This window comes from Oryzias latipes, chromosome 2 (genome assembly GCF_053564925.1).
Source record: "Oryzias latipes strain Hd-rR chromosome 2, Olatipes_Hd-rR_3.1".
In the NCBI taxonomy this organism is placed as follows: domain Eukaryota; kingdom Metazoa; phylum Chordata; class Actinopteri; order Beloniformes; family Adrianichthyidae; genus Oryzias; species Oryzias latipes.
Genome location: NC_136238.1, coordinates 49,463,508 through 49,483,216, shown reverse-complemented (window position 1 = coordinate 49,483,216; position 19,709 = coordinate 49,463,508). Strand labels below are relative to the sequence as shown.

The 19,709-nt window shown below is 39.7% G+C and overlaps 1 protein-coding gene and 1 long non-coding RNA gene across 8 annotated transcripts in view; both read left to right on the top strand.

Annotated features, from left to right (window-relative positions):
- The first annotated feature begins 7,257 nt into the window (after positions 1 to 7,257).
- LOC111947890 (uncharacterized) lies at positions 7,258 to 10,532 on the top strand. The gene is made up of 5 exons (XR_013653587.1): positions 7,258 to 7,554; positions 8,077 to 8,111; positions 8,674 to 8,763; positions 9,095 to 9,190; positions 10,054 to 10,532. It is a non-coding gene; the product is annotated as an uncharacterized LOC111947890 (long non-coding RNA).
- Positions 10,533 to 16,097: 5,565 nt separating this feature from the next.
- Positions 16,098 to 19,709, top strand: part of LOC144989049 (uncharacterized) — a 45,613-nt gene continuing 42,001 nt past the window's right edge. For 3 of the 7 annotated variants that reach the window (XR_013653191.1, XR_013653187.1, XM_078940827.1), the window contains exon 1: positions 16,098 to 17,261. Coding sequence is in view for 5 of the 7 variants with exons in the window: in XM_078940827.1 (XP_078796953.1) it covers positions 17,090 to 17,261 (172 nt within the window). In the remaining 2 variants the exon portion in view is untranslated. The remainder of the gene's footprint in view (positions 17,262 to 19,709) is intronic. The other 4 variants (XM_078940845.1, XM_078940842.1, XM_078940834.1 and 1 more) reach the window with 3 other exon arrangements.

Sequence of the window (19,709 nt, the reverse complement as noted above, 5' to 3'; positions counted from 1 at the left end):
TCACCATTTAGGCTGAGAAAACGGGGAAGAGGGTGTCAAAAATAACAGTCATTAACTAATCATTTTTTTAAATTTATTTATTTAATGACATGTAACAAAATAAAAGTGTATTTGTTACTATTAATTATAATTTATCATATTTAAAATAGAATTTATTATTATTATTTATTTATTAAAACTAAAATTTACTATTATTCTTTATTGATTTTATTTAAAATAGCATTTATTATTATTATTTTTTGATTGATTGTATTTAAAATAGTATTTACTATTATTATTATTATAGTTTAGCCAGTAGTTGTGGAAGTCATTGTTGAACGTAGGGCTGTGACGATAACCGCATCACCGCACTTTTTTTACGCACTTTTTTTTTTTTTTTACGTTTTGCATATGGTGCGTGTTTGGAACTATAATAAACACATTCATCTTTGCTGATAATTTCCTTTTTCTGCTAGTCCTGTGTTCAGACTTTCTTTCCTTCAGACTGTTGTCTCCTTTTCTCCCACCGCGCGTGCTCTCAGTGTCTGCCTTCGCGCTGCACGTGGCACGCGGCTCCGTTTACACAAACAAGCGCGCTTTCAGAAGCAAACATCCTTATTCTACAACAGAAGTTCCGTCTTGTGAGGAAATATGACAAATTTACTGCTTTCTAATTATTAATTTCATTGTATTCATTTCCATTACAAGCTGCGTGCGTTCCTAAGTGCGCGACACGGCCGCCCACGGGAGGATTTTGTGTTGGGGGGGGGGGGGGTGTGTGTGTGTGTGTTATTGTCCTCCTTCAATCCGTAACACCAAACATGAACGCGCGCTGTTAGATTTCCATGAAAATCACTACATGTTTTGTTTGGGAACTATTTTTTGCAGCGTAACGTTACGTGTCTGTATAAACAAAAGCGGAGCCTCCTGCCCCGCGTTCTTCATGGGTGTCAGGCTTCATGGCAACCGGAGAGGTGACAAAGTGTCTGCAGTTTGTTTATTACTGGGCAATAAATAATATTCTGAGAAGATGTCTGTACCAGAGAGCACAGGTGAAACTTGCGTGCAGCTCCAGAGCGGTCCGCTGCAGAAGAATCAACACACACCCCCAACACGTGGGCACAAGACGCTCCGCGCTCACACACACAATCAATCTACAACACCTATAGTTAGTTCACAAGTTAGATATGTAGTTGTTAGTTGTTGTCATTTGTTGTCATTGTTAACAAAGAATAGTACGTTGTAACTGTATTTATTTCCGATGCGGCCGCCGGGGGATTTTGTGTTTTTTTTTTTTTTTGGGGGGGGGGGGGGGGGGCTGCGGTTAACCGCGCCCCCTGGTGGTTCATCACCGCGGTGATGAAAAATTCGACACCGTCACAGCTCTAGTTGAACGTTTACTTTGAAAAAATGCAAGGCAGCCATCTTAACATAAGACCAAATAAGAAGAAAGTAGAGACAGATAAAGAGACTCACACAGACTGTAGAAACAAAGACTGACAACAGTTTGATCAAAAATGCCATTCAAAAAACATTCAAGCCGGACCCTCTTGTGTTTGCACTGTGTGTCTTGTTTCCAAACCAGGTCCTAGTCTGCAGAAGGTCCAGTTATGTAACACACCCAGCAGTCATTGAACCGTGTCTGACAGGTAAATATGTCCACGTGTGTGAAGGTTCCTGCAGAGACCAACCATGTTTAGTTCCTAGTGAGAGACTTTGTGTGCTATGCTGAAGGTCCCCCAAAGAGGAGAGATAGGGCCCACAACCTGAAGTTGAGACAGTAGAAAGACAATTCATGGATTCCATCCCATCTGGCTGTGTACCAGCAAAGGCCGACTGCATGAAATGTTTGGCAGCTGAACCACAAGCTTCAAGTACAAAAACGTGGCAACTTTTTAAATATTATGTCCAACATAGAATTTCTATTGAAAAGGGGAAGAATAAAGAAACCCAATGGTTAATAATTCTGTCCATGTGTTTGGTGTTTAAATGTTTTTCTAAATCCAGAAAAAGTCCCAAGTACTCGACCACATCCAGTCTGAGCACATTTAAGTCGTAGATTTTTCCCATCTACATTACCATGATCTACTCATAAATGCCCAACAAGTGTATTTGAACTCAACTCAGAGTGACAAACAAAACACCTCATCTCAAATAGACGTGTTCATGAGCTAATGAAGCAGCCCGGCCCCAACTTCTGCAACAACGGGGGCTCTCCTTCACTTCCCAACATCGTTGTTGTAGACAGTTGTCTGGATGAATGTCAACATGCTGCGTAGCATTGGGTTGTACTTTGTAGCAAAAACACAATTTGCCTTGAAAAGTTCATCAAAGACACCAAGTGAGGAAGCCGACCTGCAAGCGATGACATTTGTGTAAAGGGTGATAGAACTGGTGGATTTCTTTCCTACTTTGTCCTACAGCCAGGAGATCGGGTGGAGTGCTGGTCGTGATGCAATCAAGATGTTCTTGAATGTTGGTTCCTGTCTGACACGACATGAAAAACACATTGAGGCTTCTACAATGACACTGCAGTAATATTTCATTCCCAAACTTACTTGTAGAGCTGGGAAATAATGTAATTGGGCACAAGAACATTTGTGGTGCTAATCAATCATGGTATCTGCACATGTAATCTCAACATGACAGCACCAGGCGCATTGTTGAAAATAAAAACACACCTTCTTGAAGACCACCAAATGCTTTTCTGCTTGGGAAGCAGACACTTCCTGGTCTTTCACAACCTTGGGCAGAAGGAGGAACAAGGTGCAACAGCAGCAGAATGGATGAGGTCACTGTCTCACCCTGTGAATACACAAACATTTATTTCAAGTGGAGCATCGGCAAAAGTCAGACAAGTAAAAGAAAAAAATGGGAACTATTGCAACACGGTAGTTGAAACTGTCCTAATTTACAGGAAATGAATAGAGTTTCTACTGCCTGTAACTCTTACCAATGCTGTCATCCACTTCAGCTCCACTGTCAGGGTTATCAGCTGCAGGAGGAGATCTTCAGACTCACTGCTGGTTTGCAGCTTTCTCCATTGTCGGATGACCTTTTGCTTGAATGCAGTCGTCCATTTTTTTAAAGAACGTGTTATTTATTTTTATCTATTTAATATTTAAAAAGTACCTTTCAAAACCATTTATAGGTCAAACGTCTATTAACATTAATGTCATCATTTTTCATAACCGGTCCTGGAGAAAGGGTCACTCAGACGGTAAAGACGCTCACCATTCCCCCTGGCAGACATTTCTTTCACATGTCTTGGTGGTGACGTCCTGCAATACAAAGAAATAAATGAGTTGAATGCTTCATGCTTTGCTAAAGATGAGAATGACATGTTAATCATACACTGAGTCTACTAAGCCATGATGATGAATTAGCCATTCTTCTCTGTCATGTCAGCAGCAGTATGTCAACCATCTTTCTTCTGGTTTAAATACGGAGTTTTAGGGCCAGTTTACAAGATTTTTTTTTTAATAGCAACTTTTATTAAGTCGTTAATTTACGAAAAAGAAAGTTATAACTTTTAAATTATGAGATTTTAATCTCATAATTTTGATCTCATAAATTTACGACTTAAAATCTTGTAAATTTACAAGAAAAACTCATAGATGAACAAGGAAAAATCCCCAAAGGTTTCTGTTTATTGGAGCCTAGCTTGAAGATGAAATATGTGGAGCCTTTTGTGAAGCTTTATTTCCACATAGGTTTAAAAAAAACCAAAGATTCTGAACCTTTTGGCGACTCAAAATCAGATTATTTTCAGTGGAGCCGGCTTTCCAGGGTTCAGTGTCAGTAAAGTCATCTGTAAAATTAGGAGCTCAGAGACACGTTTGGGTGTAGAGGATCACTGCAGCCTTTATTCTCCTTTTCATTCACATAACCTGAAGTTCATCCGTCACCTTATATCATGAACCTGTCATCCCAACACCAATGCAGAAGTAAACAGTGTTCCATACTCTTCCAGATGAAATGTCCCGTTTCCACACGAAACAATAAAGAGGAATGAAAATAGTCTGTTATTTTAGCATTAGAACGTTGAAAATGCCAAAAAGTGTTCCTCCTTCTCAGACGGAAACGTACAGATCTTGTCTTTAATGGAGGAAGAAAGGATGAAGGTGGACATCTGCAGGGTTACGGGGAACTTCATCGACGGGCTGGAGAGATCCTGCAAACCAACCATCAATGAATAAAACCTTAATAATTGTAAATCAAACTAATGAGCTTCCAGACATTTGGAACGTTATCAAGAAACATTCAGCTCACCTGTTCAACAAGGTTTAGTCGGTCTGCTCTGCTGCGTTCACTTGCTGCTGCACTGTATGCTCACTTCCACTTTATCTTGTAAATTTACGACTTAAAATCGCATTTTTTTTATTTTATTTTTTGTGGCCCTAAAACGACGTCGTAGTGAAAGACTTGCTTCCATTATATCCATTTATTATTTGTTCCCCACCAGGTTTTTGGGTAACATGGATTCCATCAACTAAACACAGATGTAATACCATCCCATGTCACTAGAGGACTATCCACACACACAGTTAAGAGTCGGAAAAAAAGTTCCTTACAGTGAAGAAAAGGGTTTAGTCTTTTTTTTTTTCCAGGCCTGATCGATGCTCGGCTGCGTTGCGGCAAAAAACCAAAGAGGGCCTTTTCAATTGCTAAGCAAGCAAGAAAGAAACCGTGCACGTTCTCACGCAGCTGATGGTTTGTTGGCGGGAGAAAATCTCTGCAGGCAAACTCAGCGGTATCCGACTGTGCAGCGGGACAGAGGAGGCGGGAATCTCTGAGGCCTGGGGGTTGGAATCAGCTCAGCTCAGGTGTGCTCGGTCTCCCACAGGGTCCAGATAGACTCGGCTATGGTCAAATGCAGAAAAGTCCCCTTTAGAACTTTGGACATTTGCTTTGGCTCGTTTTTACCGAGCATAGACTAACCAACACGTTACATGCTAAAGCTAGTCGCAATTAGCATTTTTAGCTGCATATTGTAATGAATAAAACGAGCGGTTAATCACATTTAAGAAAATTATTACTTACATAACAACAGTTTCCACATTTCTAAACAGAAAGTTGACTCTGAAAACCATCGTAGCTCCAAGAATTCAGCGTCAGCTCCGCTCCTCACCAACGTCTGACTCTCTCTGCCCGGCAGTGAAACGATTTTTCAGATCGTTCTTCTTAGGACACGCCCACTTATCTCTGATTGGATGGATCATTATACAGACAGATTACACAGCAAATCACATCTCGGAATGACAAAAAAATACATACAGGTTAGGTTGTGGGGCAAACTCAAACTTTTACAACATACTAGACCAAACAAACTTGATTTCCAATGAAACTTTAAACAAAAAACAACTTGTTAACCAAACCAACAAGTGGCCATTGAACATTTTTGATAAATAATACATTTTTATCTTTTAATAGTAGCTTAGTCTGTTTTATTTTTTTATTTTGACTGGGCTACACAGAGAAAAGAACTTAAGCAAATTAAAAAGGGCATCAACTAAACAAGGATTGGACAAGAGACTAATTTCAGCAATTTAAGCAATATTTATTTTACAGGTTCATATCCTTAAAAAGAATTATTTGATTAGAATAATTCTTACGTGCTTGGCCTCTGAGTCCAGCCTTAGCCGTTTATTGGATGGACTCTGAATAGACGACGGTGTCTTGAGAATCAGATGAATCAAGGAATGATTGATGATTGCTCAGAAGATTGTAGCATAAGAACAGAATCTGAAAGAAGACATCAAACAAGTTCTTTTATCAAAAAAATTAAAAATGTGATTCACACAAACCAGTGGCATATTTGGTGGTTAATACTCCGACAGAAGGATCCTTAACTACATCCTGAAACACATGATCATCTAACTCAGACCCAAAGCTGTCAACAAGCTTTCCACCTTTGGTCACAGCAAGGACAACACATTTTGCAAATGGTGCAAGGAAAAAAACAATATTATGTAAACCAGATTCATGAAATAATATTCTTCAAACACCAACATATCTAAGAAGTCAAGGACAAAAAAACATCCATAAAGCAATGTGTGAATTAGAAATAAGGAAAAAAATACTATCAATTACAATTAGGACTCAAAGCTTTAAATTAAAGGCTGATTTGTAATATCAATCTGCTACCTGCAATCCTAAACTCTTTCAGATCAAGCTCCGTTGTTCTCACATCACCAGTCTGGTCTTCATCAACATGGTTCCTGCAGCTCATCAGTTCTCAAAATCTTAAAAAGGTTCAATGTTACGGCAATGACACAAAGAGCAAACATGTCCTTTACAGTAGAGCATATCAGATGTTCATTATATATATATTTATTCATTTTCTTGACCGTTTTTCCCTTTCGGGGTCACGGGGCTGCTGGAGCCTATCCCGGCCACTTATGGGCGAAGTCAGGGGACAACTATTATATATATATAATTGAAGACCAGTTTGAGGGAGTTGGTGGTATTTTAAGCTAGGTTTTCACTCGACCATGTTAGCCGTCTAGTGATTGAAATACTGAAGATAAAATACTGCAGGGAACAACCAACAACCCTGTTTATTTGACATAATATATTTTTGAAATAGGAATATAAAAAAGTTATTACACAATAAATATTCCTCGCCGTAGTTTTGGGTGGTAAATGACATTTTGACCAAAATCTCCAGGAATGGTTTGATTCAAATGTGAAGAGGTGGGCGGAGCTTCGTCTCCCCAGCATGTCTTGGGTTTTCACCGGGGGCCTCCACCCTGAGGGGACATGCCAGAGCCCCTCCCAATGGATGTGTCCAGGAGACATCGGAACCATTCATCTTTCTGTCCGTTTGCTTTGAGGCCCAGATCCTCACCTGCTGCTGGCTTTGGTTCAGCAGCTGCTGACTGGAACGCTGAAGCTCAGAGCGTCCGGCGCTTTGATCTTCTGCACATTCAAGTGTGGAACAGATGCAGAGAAAAGCTCCAAAGTTCTCAGAGGAGCATTGATTCAGCAGATCTTTAGTTTCTGGAGACGACTTCAATGGAAGAATGAAAACCACATGGATTCAAGCTGAAACTCTGTCAGAGTCAATAAAGGTTTTTCAAAGACAAAGCTCTCCTTCACTGTCAACACACACAGATGATCAGAACAGTTCCACATGTGTCTGCATGTTCTGGGAAGTTCTCCGGTTCCTCTGATCACGGCTCCAGCAGCGTGTTTCAGGAACACGGATGATCCAGAACATGGGATCAGACTGAAGTCAGCAGCTTTCAGCTCCTTTTGGGCTTCAAGCCCACACTGTAAACCCGAATAGTCCAATGAGCTCAAAAGTTTTATAATCACTGAACTCAAAAGTAACAAACAAGTTGAGTCAGCTTAAAACCTATAAGCCGATTCAACTTTTGCCACAGTTATATCTTTATTGGACTAAAACATTTTGAGTAAATGAAACCTTGGAGTCAAAACTTATGAGTTATGAGACGTGATGACGTCATAACGTACGCCCATGAACGTGAACTCAGCCACAGAAGTCTTCAAGATGGCGGAGGTCTGATGCGAGTGTCAGCTGGCCCAAGTTGATAACGCACATACGTCTAGGTAAGTCGTATTATTTTATTTTTTATTATATTTTATGACTTTCGCCTCTGTATTATATATTTGTTGCTTCTTTTGATGTTCCTTCAAGTATATCCTTTGTATTCATGACGTGCTCCATGAGTTTGTGTGTATCTTCGAATATTTGTTCTGAATTAAACAATTATGTATGTTTTGCAGTATCATGTCATCAGAGAATTATTGCTTGTGGTTAAAAGAAGTTGTTGGGGCAAAGTTTCAAGTTTTACTTTTACCGAGTTGGTTGGCGCACATTTTAAATTATCTAACCGTTACTAGCTAACCGTTACTACTAGCTAACCGCTAGCTCTGGCAGAGCGGCTGCCACAGCCACATATACGACTCGGTGGGAATTGCCTTTTTTTTCTACTACTTTTTACCACAGGCTCTGTGATTTGGTAATCGTTATGTTTTTGTGTAACTTTTATTTCACGTAGTAACCTAATAAATGCAAATGTGGGCTAAGCTAGCTGCCTTACGCTAACATGTTCTCGTATCTTCTTTTAGTGAACCGGCGGTGCGTTTGAAAAATAAGAGCGGAGGTAAGTTTTGATTGTAAATAACATGGCTGCAATATTTAAGACACGAGCAGCTCCCCGTCCAATGAATCCTCCGGCTATGGAGAACATTTGACCTTATTGACAAATTAAATTAATTATAAATAAGTAAAAATGTCTAAGCTACCTTAATGTTATGTAGCAGTTATAACTTTGTCCTGAATTGTGCTCGAGTTAAAATACTAAATGTATCATAAAGTTTGCTTAAGACTCAAAAACTGTATTTTGGCCACTGGTTTGGTTGTGATTTGTGTTTCACAATGTCAAATATTTTAAAATAACTTTTTTGTCTCTTCCTAAAACATCCTCTATGTCATTCTAGCTAATGCACAAGTATTTAAAAAATATTAATATGCATCCTAGATTACATATTGTGGACAGAGTATTGAGGCTATTGTGAAATGCAGCGGTTTTTCCAAGCTACCAGTAGCTTGAAAAAGCTTTAAAATGTGTTTAACATTTTAAAAAAAATTTTGTAGATGTGAGCGGAGTTTCATCGCATCACAAATGTCAAACTGTTAAAACAGTTTTATTTTGACCTGGACAGACAGACGCAGAGGATGCTGATCTTTTTGAGACAGAAGGCAGCACGAACCGGAAGGCTCTATGCGACTTTCTGCACCTCTATGATAAACAGGTGAGGTGTAACTGCATGGCATGATCAACATTATGCATTAGTATAGCTAAAAGAAGGGGCTGACTTGGGTTGATTCATATTAATTACTGAGCGTTTCTAATTCAGTGAATGACTGTAAATGTTTACTTCACTGGAGAAAAAAACATCAATGTTGATCCCAATGCATTTGTAAATATGAATTTAATGTCATCTGATGTTTGGTGTATTTTTTGAAATAACTATACAATTTTAAGATTATTAAAAAGACTAGATGAACTGAACTGAGCCAGACCAAAGGGTGCAGTCATTTGAAATATGTTTGCCATATTAATTTGTCTTTGTCTCTGTGCAGCAAGAGCAGACTGCTGATGTCAAAGGTACTCCTGTCCTGCACTGGCTTCCCATATACAAACGTGAGGAGGACCCACAGTTCTTCAAAGTTTGGAATGTAAGTACTTTATGATGGATATGCTGGTTAATACTCCAGCTGTGTGGGTAATACAACTTAACCATAAAGTCATGCCAAAGCAATATTATTTGGCAGAGCACATAGTCTCCTAAAATATTGCACTCCAGCTCATCTGTGCTCCTGTACCTGACCGTGGACCTCGACTCTGACTCGTCTCTGGCCCACAGCCGTCCTCTATTTCATCTGGATGACGCCAATCTGCTGGACTTAAAAAATGCAGTTGTTGAGCTAGAAAATGTAATTCTTCTCAAAGAGTTCTGGTACATCGCCTGTCCGTCCTGGGGAGGAGTTTTTTTTTTATTTTATTTTTATAAAGGAGTTTTTACTAACTGTGTAAAAGGGTCTAATGGCAGGGATGTGATGTGTGTAAATGTGATCCTGTTTTCAGATGTCATATTTTTTATTGTACAGTGCCTTATGGAATCATGAGGACTCTTACAAATAGTCTTATTTTGATTCCATTTGATTTTGTATTATATAAGCTCTGTTCTTCCAGATCCTTTTCAAGCAATAAATCAATCTCTACATGACTTTAGTTAAAGATCACTGTATTGAATTAAGCAAATGTGATTTAATTGACGTTTTTGTTTTATTTTCTGTCTTTTTAATCAATGCATTTTATCATTTCTGTAATGAGTTTGATAAATATGTGTAAATTTTTTATTGCTTTGACTACAATGCTTGAAATCATTAATTTAAATCAACTTTAATAATTTTCCTGATGTGTCATTTCTGACCTTCTCCTAAAATGTAAATTTCAGGTTGTAGTTTTTGCATAAAGTTTTCTTCCCTCAAACGATCAATGCTCTTTCTTTAATACTACACTGTTTTTTCATTTGCAGATTAAAGAGTCACCAGAGGCAGACATCAGCAGCACCTCTGTTGGCATTTTGACCGTCAGCAACAACAATACAAGTTCAGTGCATTTCTGTCCGCTCAGTACAGCAGTTGTGGTGGAAGATGAGCTTGTGGTAGGCAAATTTCCTAAATGGGTATTTTTTTGAGCGCTAATGTTTATAGGGAAATGGCAGCCTAAGAAAATACTGTTTTATGTGGGAAAAGTATAAAAAAAAAGGCTGATAAACAATTTTTGCTTTTCTTGAAATGTAAGAATGCTCTTTTTTATAAAGTTGTATAAAGAAATGGTGTAAAAAAGATTAGTGCTCATTTTTTGCTTTTCTTGAAGACTGATTTATTTATTTTTTATGGCTTGTGCACTTTTTCTTAACACAAATTGTGCAGTGTTTTACCTTTTTGTAGTACCACAAGTTGTTCAAATGTACTTGTGTAAGGTGGTTTAAAAATAAACTTGCAATTACAATTCTGCCTCAGTTTTTCTTTTGTAAAAATGGTCCTGACTAAGAAGGATAAAAAAGACTAGTTTAGACTTCAAATGATTAATTTTGAGTTGAGATATATTAAAGTTTTTTAGTTAATTAACTAATGTATTAAGGTTCAATAAAAACAAAATATTCTAGTTCAGTAAAGTAAGAATCTTTAAGTTAGTTAAATAAAAAGTTATAGTTTAATTTTAGTTAAATTGTTTTATTTTATTCAACTCAAAGATTTTAAGTTCAAATAACTTATACTTTTTAAGTAAGTCAACTTAAAAATTATTATGTAATCTGTTTCCTCAAAAATGTTTAGTTCACTGAACTTATTCGGGTTTACAGTGCAGAGAGAAGACAGAAATGTGAGGAAGGCAGAGAACATGAAGGCTTCCTGACAGCAAAGAGAAGTTGGAGCCAGAAAGACTGGAACCGGATCAGGAGCGACTCTGGACAGTCCTTTTAGTGGTGGATCCAGACAGAAGCAGCAGAGACGTGAGCTTTGAGGAGCCACTCTGCAGCTTGACCCTCTCAGATGTCAGCAGCTGTTTGTGTCCTCAGATCCAGTCAGACACCAACATGTTCCTCAGAGAACAGCATGTCAGCACACACTGCACACGCTTGGATCCATGCAGACGTGTTGGAAGCCAGAGCTTCAGGCCTTCAGGCCTTCAGTGGATCTGTCCGTTCATGCTGAATGGGAGCAGAAGAACGTCTGTTTCAGCTCTGCTGCTTCAGCTCCACTCAAACTGCTGGGAACTCCAAACTCTCTCAGAGGAGAAAAACAGCAGAAAGCTTTCTGCAGCTGCTCTCACAGTGGATCTTCCTCTGTCTTCTTCAGCAGCAGATGATGAAGAGTCACTTTCTTCAGGTTCCTCTCAGTCCTGACCTTCATTCCTGATGGACCAAAGCAGACTGACAGCAGCTCTTTAGCTCCACAAAGAAAACTCTGCAGTTTCCCAGAAACCTTCTGAAGCAGAAAAACCAGGAGACTTCCTGTCTGTCTGTCTGTCAGTGTTGGAGTCTTCCTCCATCTTCAAAGGATGAAGCTTTCTGCTTTGGAACCTTCCAGAAAGCCTTTTGAAAGCCTCCTGATGATGCTGGAGGACAGGGAGGAGTCAGGAGGATACAGGAGCTCCCAGAGGAGGAGAGGCAGGAGGAGCAGAGGGAGCGGCTGCTGGAGCAGAAGCAGCTGCAGACGCACTTTTGGCTCTGGGCTTCAAACTTTGATCAGGAGGAAGAGGAGGAGCTAAAGAGGAGCAGGAATGCTGGGAGTGGGACTGGAATTCACACTGAATCCAACATTTAGGGACAAAAATGGCGTCTTCCAGAAATAAATCCATGTTTCAGAAACGGGAACATTCTTGAAAGTCTACCCGGCAACAACTGGGGTTTGGATGAGGAGAAGAAGAAATGTTCCCATTTAGAGAGAAACCAGTTTCTACTCCATCCAGACTCTCAGCTCCATTTAGCTCCTGGATCCACTTTGGAAACGGTTTTTCACAATAAAAGCACACATTTTAGGATTATCAGAGGTAAAAACTAACAACTAACTTTGAATTTGTTCTTTTCTTATTGAAATACAGCAGAAATCTGTTCTCTCAAACTCCTTCAATGTCCTTTTTAGATCATTTCTAAACATTAGTCTGAGTATTAGAACCATAGAATCACTTAGAATCATCATTTTGGTCATTTTTTTTTATTCATAAACTCATTTTTGTCCATTAAAAATAGAACAATTGAAAAGAATCAAATGATCAAATTCAAAGAAAAATCAAACATCAAAGTCAGAGACATAAAGGGCTCATATCTTCACCAATTCTTGTTGTATCAAATGAAAAAGTTCCTGTCTGCAGACACCGATCAGACTGCAGCTCGTTTCTGAATCACAAAGCATTTTAGTTCTTTTCAATGATTAAAGTAACCTATCAATGAAATGTTGAAATATCTTCAACTCCACCAAGTATTCCCCAACATCTGTGTCCAGTTGTGTCAAACTATCTTCTTCTCTGTTGGGTTCAGCTGTCTCAGAGATTAGTAGTCATCCTCAAGCCTTCATCTATCTGATCACAGATGGATTGGTCCTTCTGGAACCTTATCAGACGTATCAGGAACCTTCACTGAGCCTCATCCTATGTTCATCTTTACTCTCCATGAAGTGACTGCAGCAGGAATTGAGAGACCAAACTGTTGACTTAGCAGTCTGTGATCTGCAGGAAAGGGGTTTATTCAGACATACCTCTGGTTTGTCTGAAGATTAATAACCCCTCTTGTTAAAGTAAAATATGTCCAACACAAGAGGCCCTCAGCTCTCATCTGCCTGCCCAGCTGTTGGACAGGACAAGTTAAAAAGAAAAAAAAAAAAAGGAAATGAGGATCTATTGGTGAGTCACAGTCCTGGAAACATGAGTTGTGCTCTGATGAAGACGCCTGATCCAAATGTGGATTTTTGAAATGTTCTTCATGAGATTCAAACTGAATTAACACAGAAAGGCCCAGAGTGACCCCCATTTCTCCAGTGGCTGACTCCGCCCCTTAGGACGTCCCCCTGTGTGGATCAGTGGAACCTGCTGCAAATGCAGGCTCTGGTTCTAACTGCTGGATCAGAAGTGGAATGGGAGCTGTAGTGGTGTGTCTGCAGCTGGATGTGGAACACATGAGGGAGGGGTCAAAGGTCAATGTTGTCAGTCTATTCTCCAACAATGCTCCAACATCTTCAAAGGTTTCTGGTCCCAAATCCAGAGTGGAGCTGGTAGGACGTGATCATTTCAGCCTCAGATTTGGGATCTGTCATCTCTCTGCCACCGTGACACCGAGTGATGAGTTCAGGCTCCAAAGCGGCCCCATCGCTGGCTTTAGGGACTATTCCAAAAGCTTTCAATGATGGCGGGGAATGAACATTAGGAACAGATGACGGCTTGAAATGTCTGCTGTTGGTTTCTGATCCAGACAGAAATTCAATCAAATGTCTGTGAATCCAGGATCTCCTTAGAATCTTTGACTCTAGATTCAGATCCATCTGCTTCAAAGGATGAAACTGCAGCTAAAAGTCTTTCAAAAGTCCAAATCCTCAAAGATGAAACAGAAAGTTCCTAGAAAGTCAAATGAAAAACAGATTGTCTTAGATAAACCCGTTTGGAAGTTAAAGCATAGAAACAAAGAAAGTTCCAAAAGCTAAAAGCCTGAAATCAAGAAAAGTCCAAAGAAAAACAGAAATCCCACATTTGGATCAGTAAAGACATGAATTCTCCAGAAAGATCCAGAAACAGCTCTGAGCAGCAGCCATGAAGGGACTGAGAACAGACGGACATCAAAGCAGAATCCAAGCAGCACCTTCATCCTGATGAAGCTCCGCCCTCTGACCTTCAGCAGTCACCTCCAGGCTCCGCCCCCAGTCTGTGACGGCTGGATGATGCTGTCCTCCACCTGCAGCTGGACCTGGATGTTCTCTCAGACCATGTGGCCTCATGGATCAGAAGGTTGAGGGTTCAAGTCCCTTCATGGTTGAAGTCAGACAGAAAGTGAAGAAGAGGGAACATTCAGAGCAGTTTCTGTGCTGTTTGCTTCCTCATGAGTCCCGTCTAGATCAGGTCTGGATCCCAGTCAGAAAGGGATCAGGAAATCTGCAGATCAAACCTTCATTTACTGAAATGGAAAACATCAACTGACTTTCTACACATTCTACTTCCATTCATCAAACTCCAACAGGAAGAAGATTTACAATCAATCAAATCTGTTGATTTCCTGACAAACCTTGTTTTCTCTTCCTGTTTGAATCTTTGATTGTTTTCAAACATGAAGAGAGTTTTTTTTCTGTTTTTAGCTTGAAATTTCTGTAGAAATGTAAAGGTTCATTCAGAATTCCCCAGTGGCCTCATGTTGGAGGAGGGGCTTCATGAGATGGGGGCGGAGCTTGAACACACACCGCTTCCTGGAAGCCAAACTCAGGCTAAGTGGAGGAAAAGTTGGGATTTGTGGTGTTTGTAAAGATCTGGAATGGTTTCCTCCCACAAAAAGGCCTTTTTCTAGTTTCCTGCAGATGAATTCTTTTCCTGCTGGGAGTTCTCATCTGGGTTTGCAGATTCTTAGTTGGAGGAAAACTTGGAGCCGATTCTTCCCAGAAAAAGGATTTTCTCTGGAGTGAATTGACATGAACAGAGTGAGTTTGGACTGAAAGCAGCAACAGGGAGGAGATGTTAGAGCTTCATCAGAAAACAGCTTTCTGGAGGAGTTGGAAGACGTCAACAGTCACAGTGATGGTGAGGAGGAGGAGCTAAGACTTCCAAAGTCACGTGACTGTGGGAGCTGCAGCAGCTGCAAACATCTGGACTTCCTGCTGCAGCTGCAGACCTTCATGTGACTGTGGGAGCTGCAGCAGCTGCAAACATCTGGACTTCCTGCTGCAGCTGCAGACCTTCATGTGACTGTGGGAGCTGCAGCAGCTGCAAACATCTGGACTTCCTGCTGCAGCTGCAGACCTTCATGTGACTGTGGGAGCTGCAGCAGCTGCAAACATCTGGACTTCCTGCTGCAGCTGCAGACCTTCCTGTGACTGTGGGAGCTGCAGCAGCTGAGCAGCTCAGCATCTCTGCAGACTCAGACGGAGCTCAGAGCTTCTGAAAGGAAATGACAGAGTTGTAGGAGTTTAGTGGCTGAACTTCTTGTAGGTCCTGCTTGGTTCAGGTTGTTGCTGGTGGTGGAAAGAGCTCCTGCAGACCTCTTTGCTGTTGGAAGGATCTTCTGTCTGCAGACTCTCTGATGCTCCAGCAGGAGGCGCTGCAGTGTGGTCCTCCTCATGAGTCCTGAAGCTGCACCATCAGCTGCAGAGCTTCAGAGCTGCTTCTTCTCAGACCACTTTCTTTGGCTCTGATGTTTTATTATATTATAGTTATTATTATTTATTAATCCTAATGAGTTTTCCTCTTTCACATGTGATCATTTATGGTGTTTACATGTATAAAGGGTACAGCTAAAAAAATGTACTGATTTAAAAGAGGAAAAACATTGTGGCTTAAACAAATAAAATAATGCTTTTATTAATAATTATTATTTATTTTACTTTGGTAGTAGGATCAAACAAAAGGAAAAAGAGAACAATGTTTGTCAGAAGTAAAGATCCACCTCTATTATTATGTTTTTAATTTTAAAATTGTTCAAAATTTGATGACACTAAAAATAAACAAAGTCAATGCAGAAAGTAAATCAGATGGATGATCAGAATCAGAATTACTTTATTGATCCCATACGTGGGAAATTTGTTTGATATATTCATATATAATATAATATTTAAACTATTTTTTTCCAAAAACCCTGAAAGGAGGTGATTTCACTTTTCCTACTAATAGTTTAGGTCATAATTTTCAGATTATTGCATATTTCCGTTCGTGAGGACCTGTGTTGTCCAGGAAATATATTACTCTTCTTTTTCTTTCGGTTAAATAAGCCCAAGAAGACCTGGCTGCAGACATTTCTGTTTTTGGCATTCTTCCAAAATTGCATTTACATGCAAAAAATGTTTTATTCGGTGTGGTATCGCATAATAGACCAGAAAATACTGTTCTTAATATCCTGATATTGCAAGGAAAGTTTTATATACACAAAAATACATATTTGAAGACCAAACCACTTTTTATAACATTTCATAAAGAGCACTATTTTTACTTTCAATCACTGCATTACATGAAAAAGAAGAATGGCTTGAAATTGCTCAGTTTTGTTCAGAAATACAAACTTCACGAGTATTACCCAGTATTAGACCATATAGATTGGTTCTATGTTCTTTTATTTTTATTTTACTTATTTGCTTTTATTTATTTGTGTCCTATGTTCATTATCTTTTTGTTTTTATTTCCTTTATTCTTTATTTTCTATTTTAATATGTTTTATTTGGCAATGTTGATTACATGGTTATTGTTCGTATTTAATGGATGTTACCTCAATTGTTAATAAAGTTAAAAAAAAAAAGAAAACCTGGCTGCAGACGACAAAATGGCGACTAACATCATTAGCCGGAACCGGAAGTCCCGTCCCTTTCCCACGTCTCCATTTAGGTTGCTCTTTTTCTGGTCGAAAAAGATTAGTGACAGAATAGTTTTGTTTAATGAAAACTGCCACTTTTTTCTTTTATTTGCCAGTAAGGGTGAAAAAGAAGCGATTTCATGCCGCCATCGACATCATTATGTGGGCGACAGATAACACTCCAGACCAACTGGTGGCGCTAAAGCACCATGACGCTGTTAGCCAAACAAAGAAGAACAGCACGAGGCGCTAGCAGCGTTAGCTTGTTAGCAGGCTAGCAGCGTTAACTTGTGTTCAGAGGTCGGTGGTGTTTTGTTGGGACGTTTGTGAGGTTTTTGGACAGAAAGGACGATACGTGGTTCGTGTGGAACTCTCAGCATTTTCCAAAGTGTCGTAAATGAGTGAAGAAGTGTTGAACGGAAAGACAACGTGGATTGCTGTGATTGTGAGACTAGCAGGTGATCGATCGGAGCTGCAGTGAAGAGGACGGCGGTGTTTGTGGGAGTTGGAGCTGAAGATCGGAGCAGGAACCATGTCTTCCCTTCAGTCTCTGAGAGAGTTGATCAGCGAGCGACTAGCTGCTGCTGCTGAAGAAATCTGCAGACTCTGTGAAGGAACCATCGTCCAGTACGAGGAGGAGCTCTGTCGTCAGCGCAGACTGCTGGATGTCATCTGGAAACCACAGCTGCAGCTCCACCACATAGGTATGTCACCTTCATCACACAGACAGAGAAGCTCTTAGTTCATCTCTCACTGATTTCTCCTTCAGATTTGGGTTTTATTGAGTCTTTATCAGCAGCTGATTCTCTCAGGTTTCTTTAGTGGATATCAGGGTTTTGACCTTTTCCTAACACAGTTGGTACAACAAGACAAAAGATTTTAAGGCCCAGTCAGAAAAAATGTGACCACACATGATAGAACAATTCTGAACAAAATAACAAATAAAATTAGCTCAATAGACTTAAAATTAAACAAGTTATTAACATTTCAAGTCTTAATGATTTCTATTGTTTTGTGAATAGAAAACAATGGGAACACTTCGTAATTACAGGAAAAAAAAACATTAAAATGAGCAAAAATGTTTTTTCTTTTTCTAGATATCACATCTTCCCTATTTTTGTTCCAAACACTCCAATTTTCACAGGACATTCTTAGGGTGCTTCAGCAAGTTTTAACATTTTTTAACTGATTAATATAATTAGGGTAATTCATTTATTGGTACATTTATTCAACATTTAAGTCATTTTTTTCCTTCTCTAAGGCAATTTAAGAGAGTAAAACACACACATTTCAAGTGAATAAACCTTTTCTTTTTAGTTTCATTAGCTATCATCCAAACATCCACAATACTCAATAACGCAGCAACAGTCAGGAGCTTTCAATGATGATCTCCAGACCTCCATCCATCAGTCTGTTGCTCTACACAGCTTCATCTCCTTCATAAATTAAATTAAACCAGGATGGAAGTCCAGGGACTTGGGAAATAACTTTTCCAATGTAGACTTGACCATCTGCAGATGAGTGGCGTACTCTTTTACCTGGTAAGGATGGGACGGTCCTCTTTTCTTGGGCACACTTGGAGACTCTGAGAAGAACCTGCAGCCACAGCAGATTGGATGAGAAACATCAAGTTATCTTTAAGTTCAGTCCATGGCTTATTTCTAGCTTTCCCTGTACTGTCTATTCTGGAAACAATGAAAACATCCTTCCTTCCCCTGGGGTCCTGCTGCAGCACTTCCTGCTGGAAATGAAGCTGATTTGTTAGAGCTCTGAATCTCTCAGCATCACCGTCACACTTCTCCATGTTACTATCATCTTTCTCTGATTGCCAAAGACCTGCATCAGTGATTATTTCAGTCAAGTTGTTCTTCTTTTCAAATGTTTTCTCCTGCTTTCTGTCAAAGCCTCCACTGCTTTTAGTTGCTTCTCTTCATGGCTCTCTGTGATGCTGGCCTCCCTTACTTTGGATTTAGCCTCCAGCTCCTTTCTTCTTTTTCTTACATCACCTAGTAGTTGTTCCAGCTTTTCTGGACATAACTGAGACATCCACTCTGATGTCTTATTGTAGGAGGACATCAGATATGCTTCATTTGTAACAGCTGATGCATTAGGCCTATGGTGAACAAGATAGTCTAACACACTGAATATCCTTTCTGGATCCTTGTTGTGTTTGGAACAGCTTTAGTTCATCTTCTCACATGCTCTCCTGCATCCCAAAATTCCCCCCAGGGAGATGTTCCTTGACAGACTTTTCCAAATAAGTTTTGAGGGCCAGCAGTACTGGTTGGAGCAACTGACCACAAAGTTCCTCATAATCACTTTTCTTGGTGAGAGATTGAAAAACTTCCTCCTTTTCAATGAGGTGGTCTGGAAACAGACGTTCCTCCTGCATGAAGATGAAGAGAGAGTCTTCATTCTCAGAGTACTCTCCAAGGAAATCCACCAAACTTTTGTAGTAGGTGTTCAGGTCAAGGATGTGTCCATCTCCTTCTGTTAGACGCCACAGTGGAGGGGTGACAAGTGGAGCCCTGCACGGGACTATTGTCTTCATCCCACTGCCGCCTGCACCCGCAAAACTCTGAAGATTTATTCCTGCACAATAACAGAGATGCATTGATTTTGTATCGTCTCCCGTCCCACAGGAAAAACACGTCTTTGTATTGATATTATTACAGAGATTTATAAACAGATACAGATAGACAGATAGATAGTCTTTATTGTCATTGCAACATTGTACAACAAGATTAAAGTGCAAAAATAGTCAAATAGTAAAAATAAAATCACAATAAAATAGTATAAAAACAATATAAAATAAATAGCATAAAAACAATATAAAATAAATAGTATAAAAACAATATAAAATACAGCATAACAGACATAACAGACAAAATACAGACATAACCCACACACACGTGAACATTCTGTCATGTTTCATTTATGGCTTGTTCTTTACAGCGTTTAATGTAGTTATTGCTACGGGATAAAACCTTTCCTTGAATCTGTCAGTCCTGGTTTTGATTGACATGAACCTTCTCCCTAATGACAACAGTTCAAAGAGGGAGTGTCCAGGGTGTGAAGTGTCCTTAAGAATGTCCTGGGCTTTTTTGAGGCAGCGCGAGCTGTGGAGTTCTTCCAGAGGGAGGAGAGGGCAG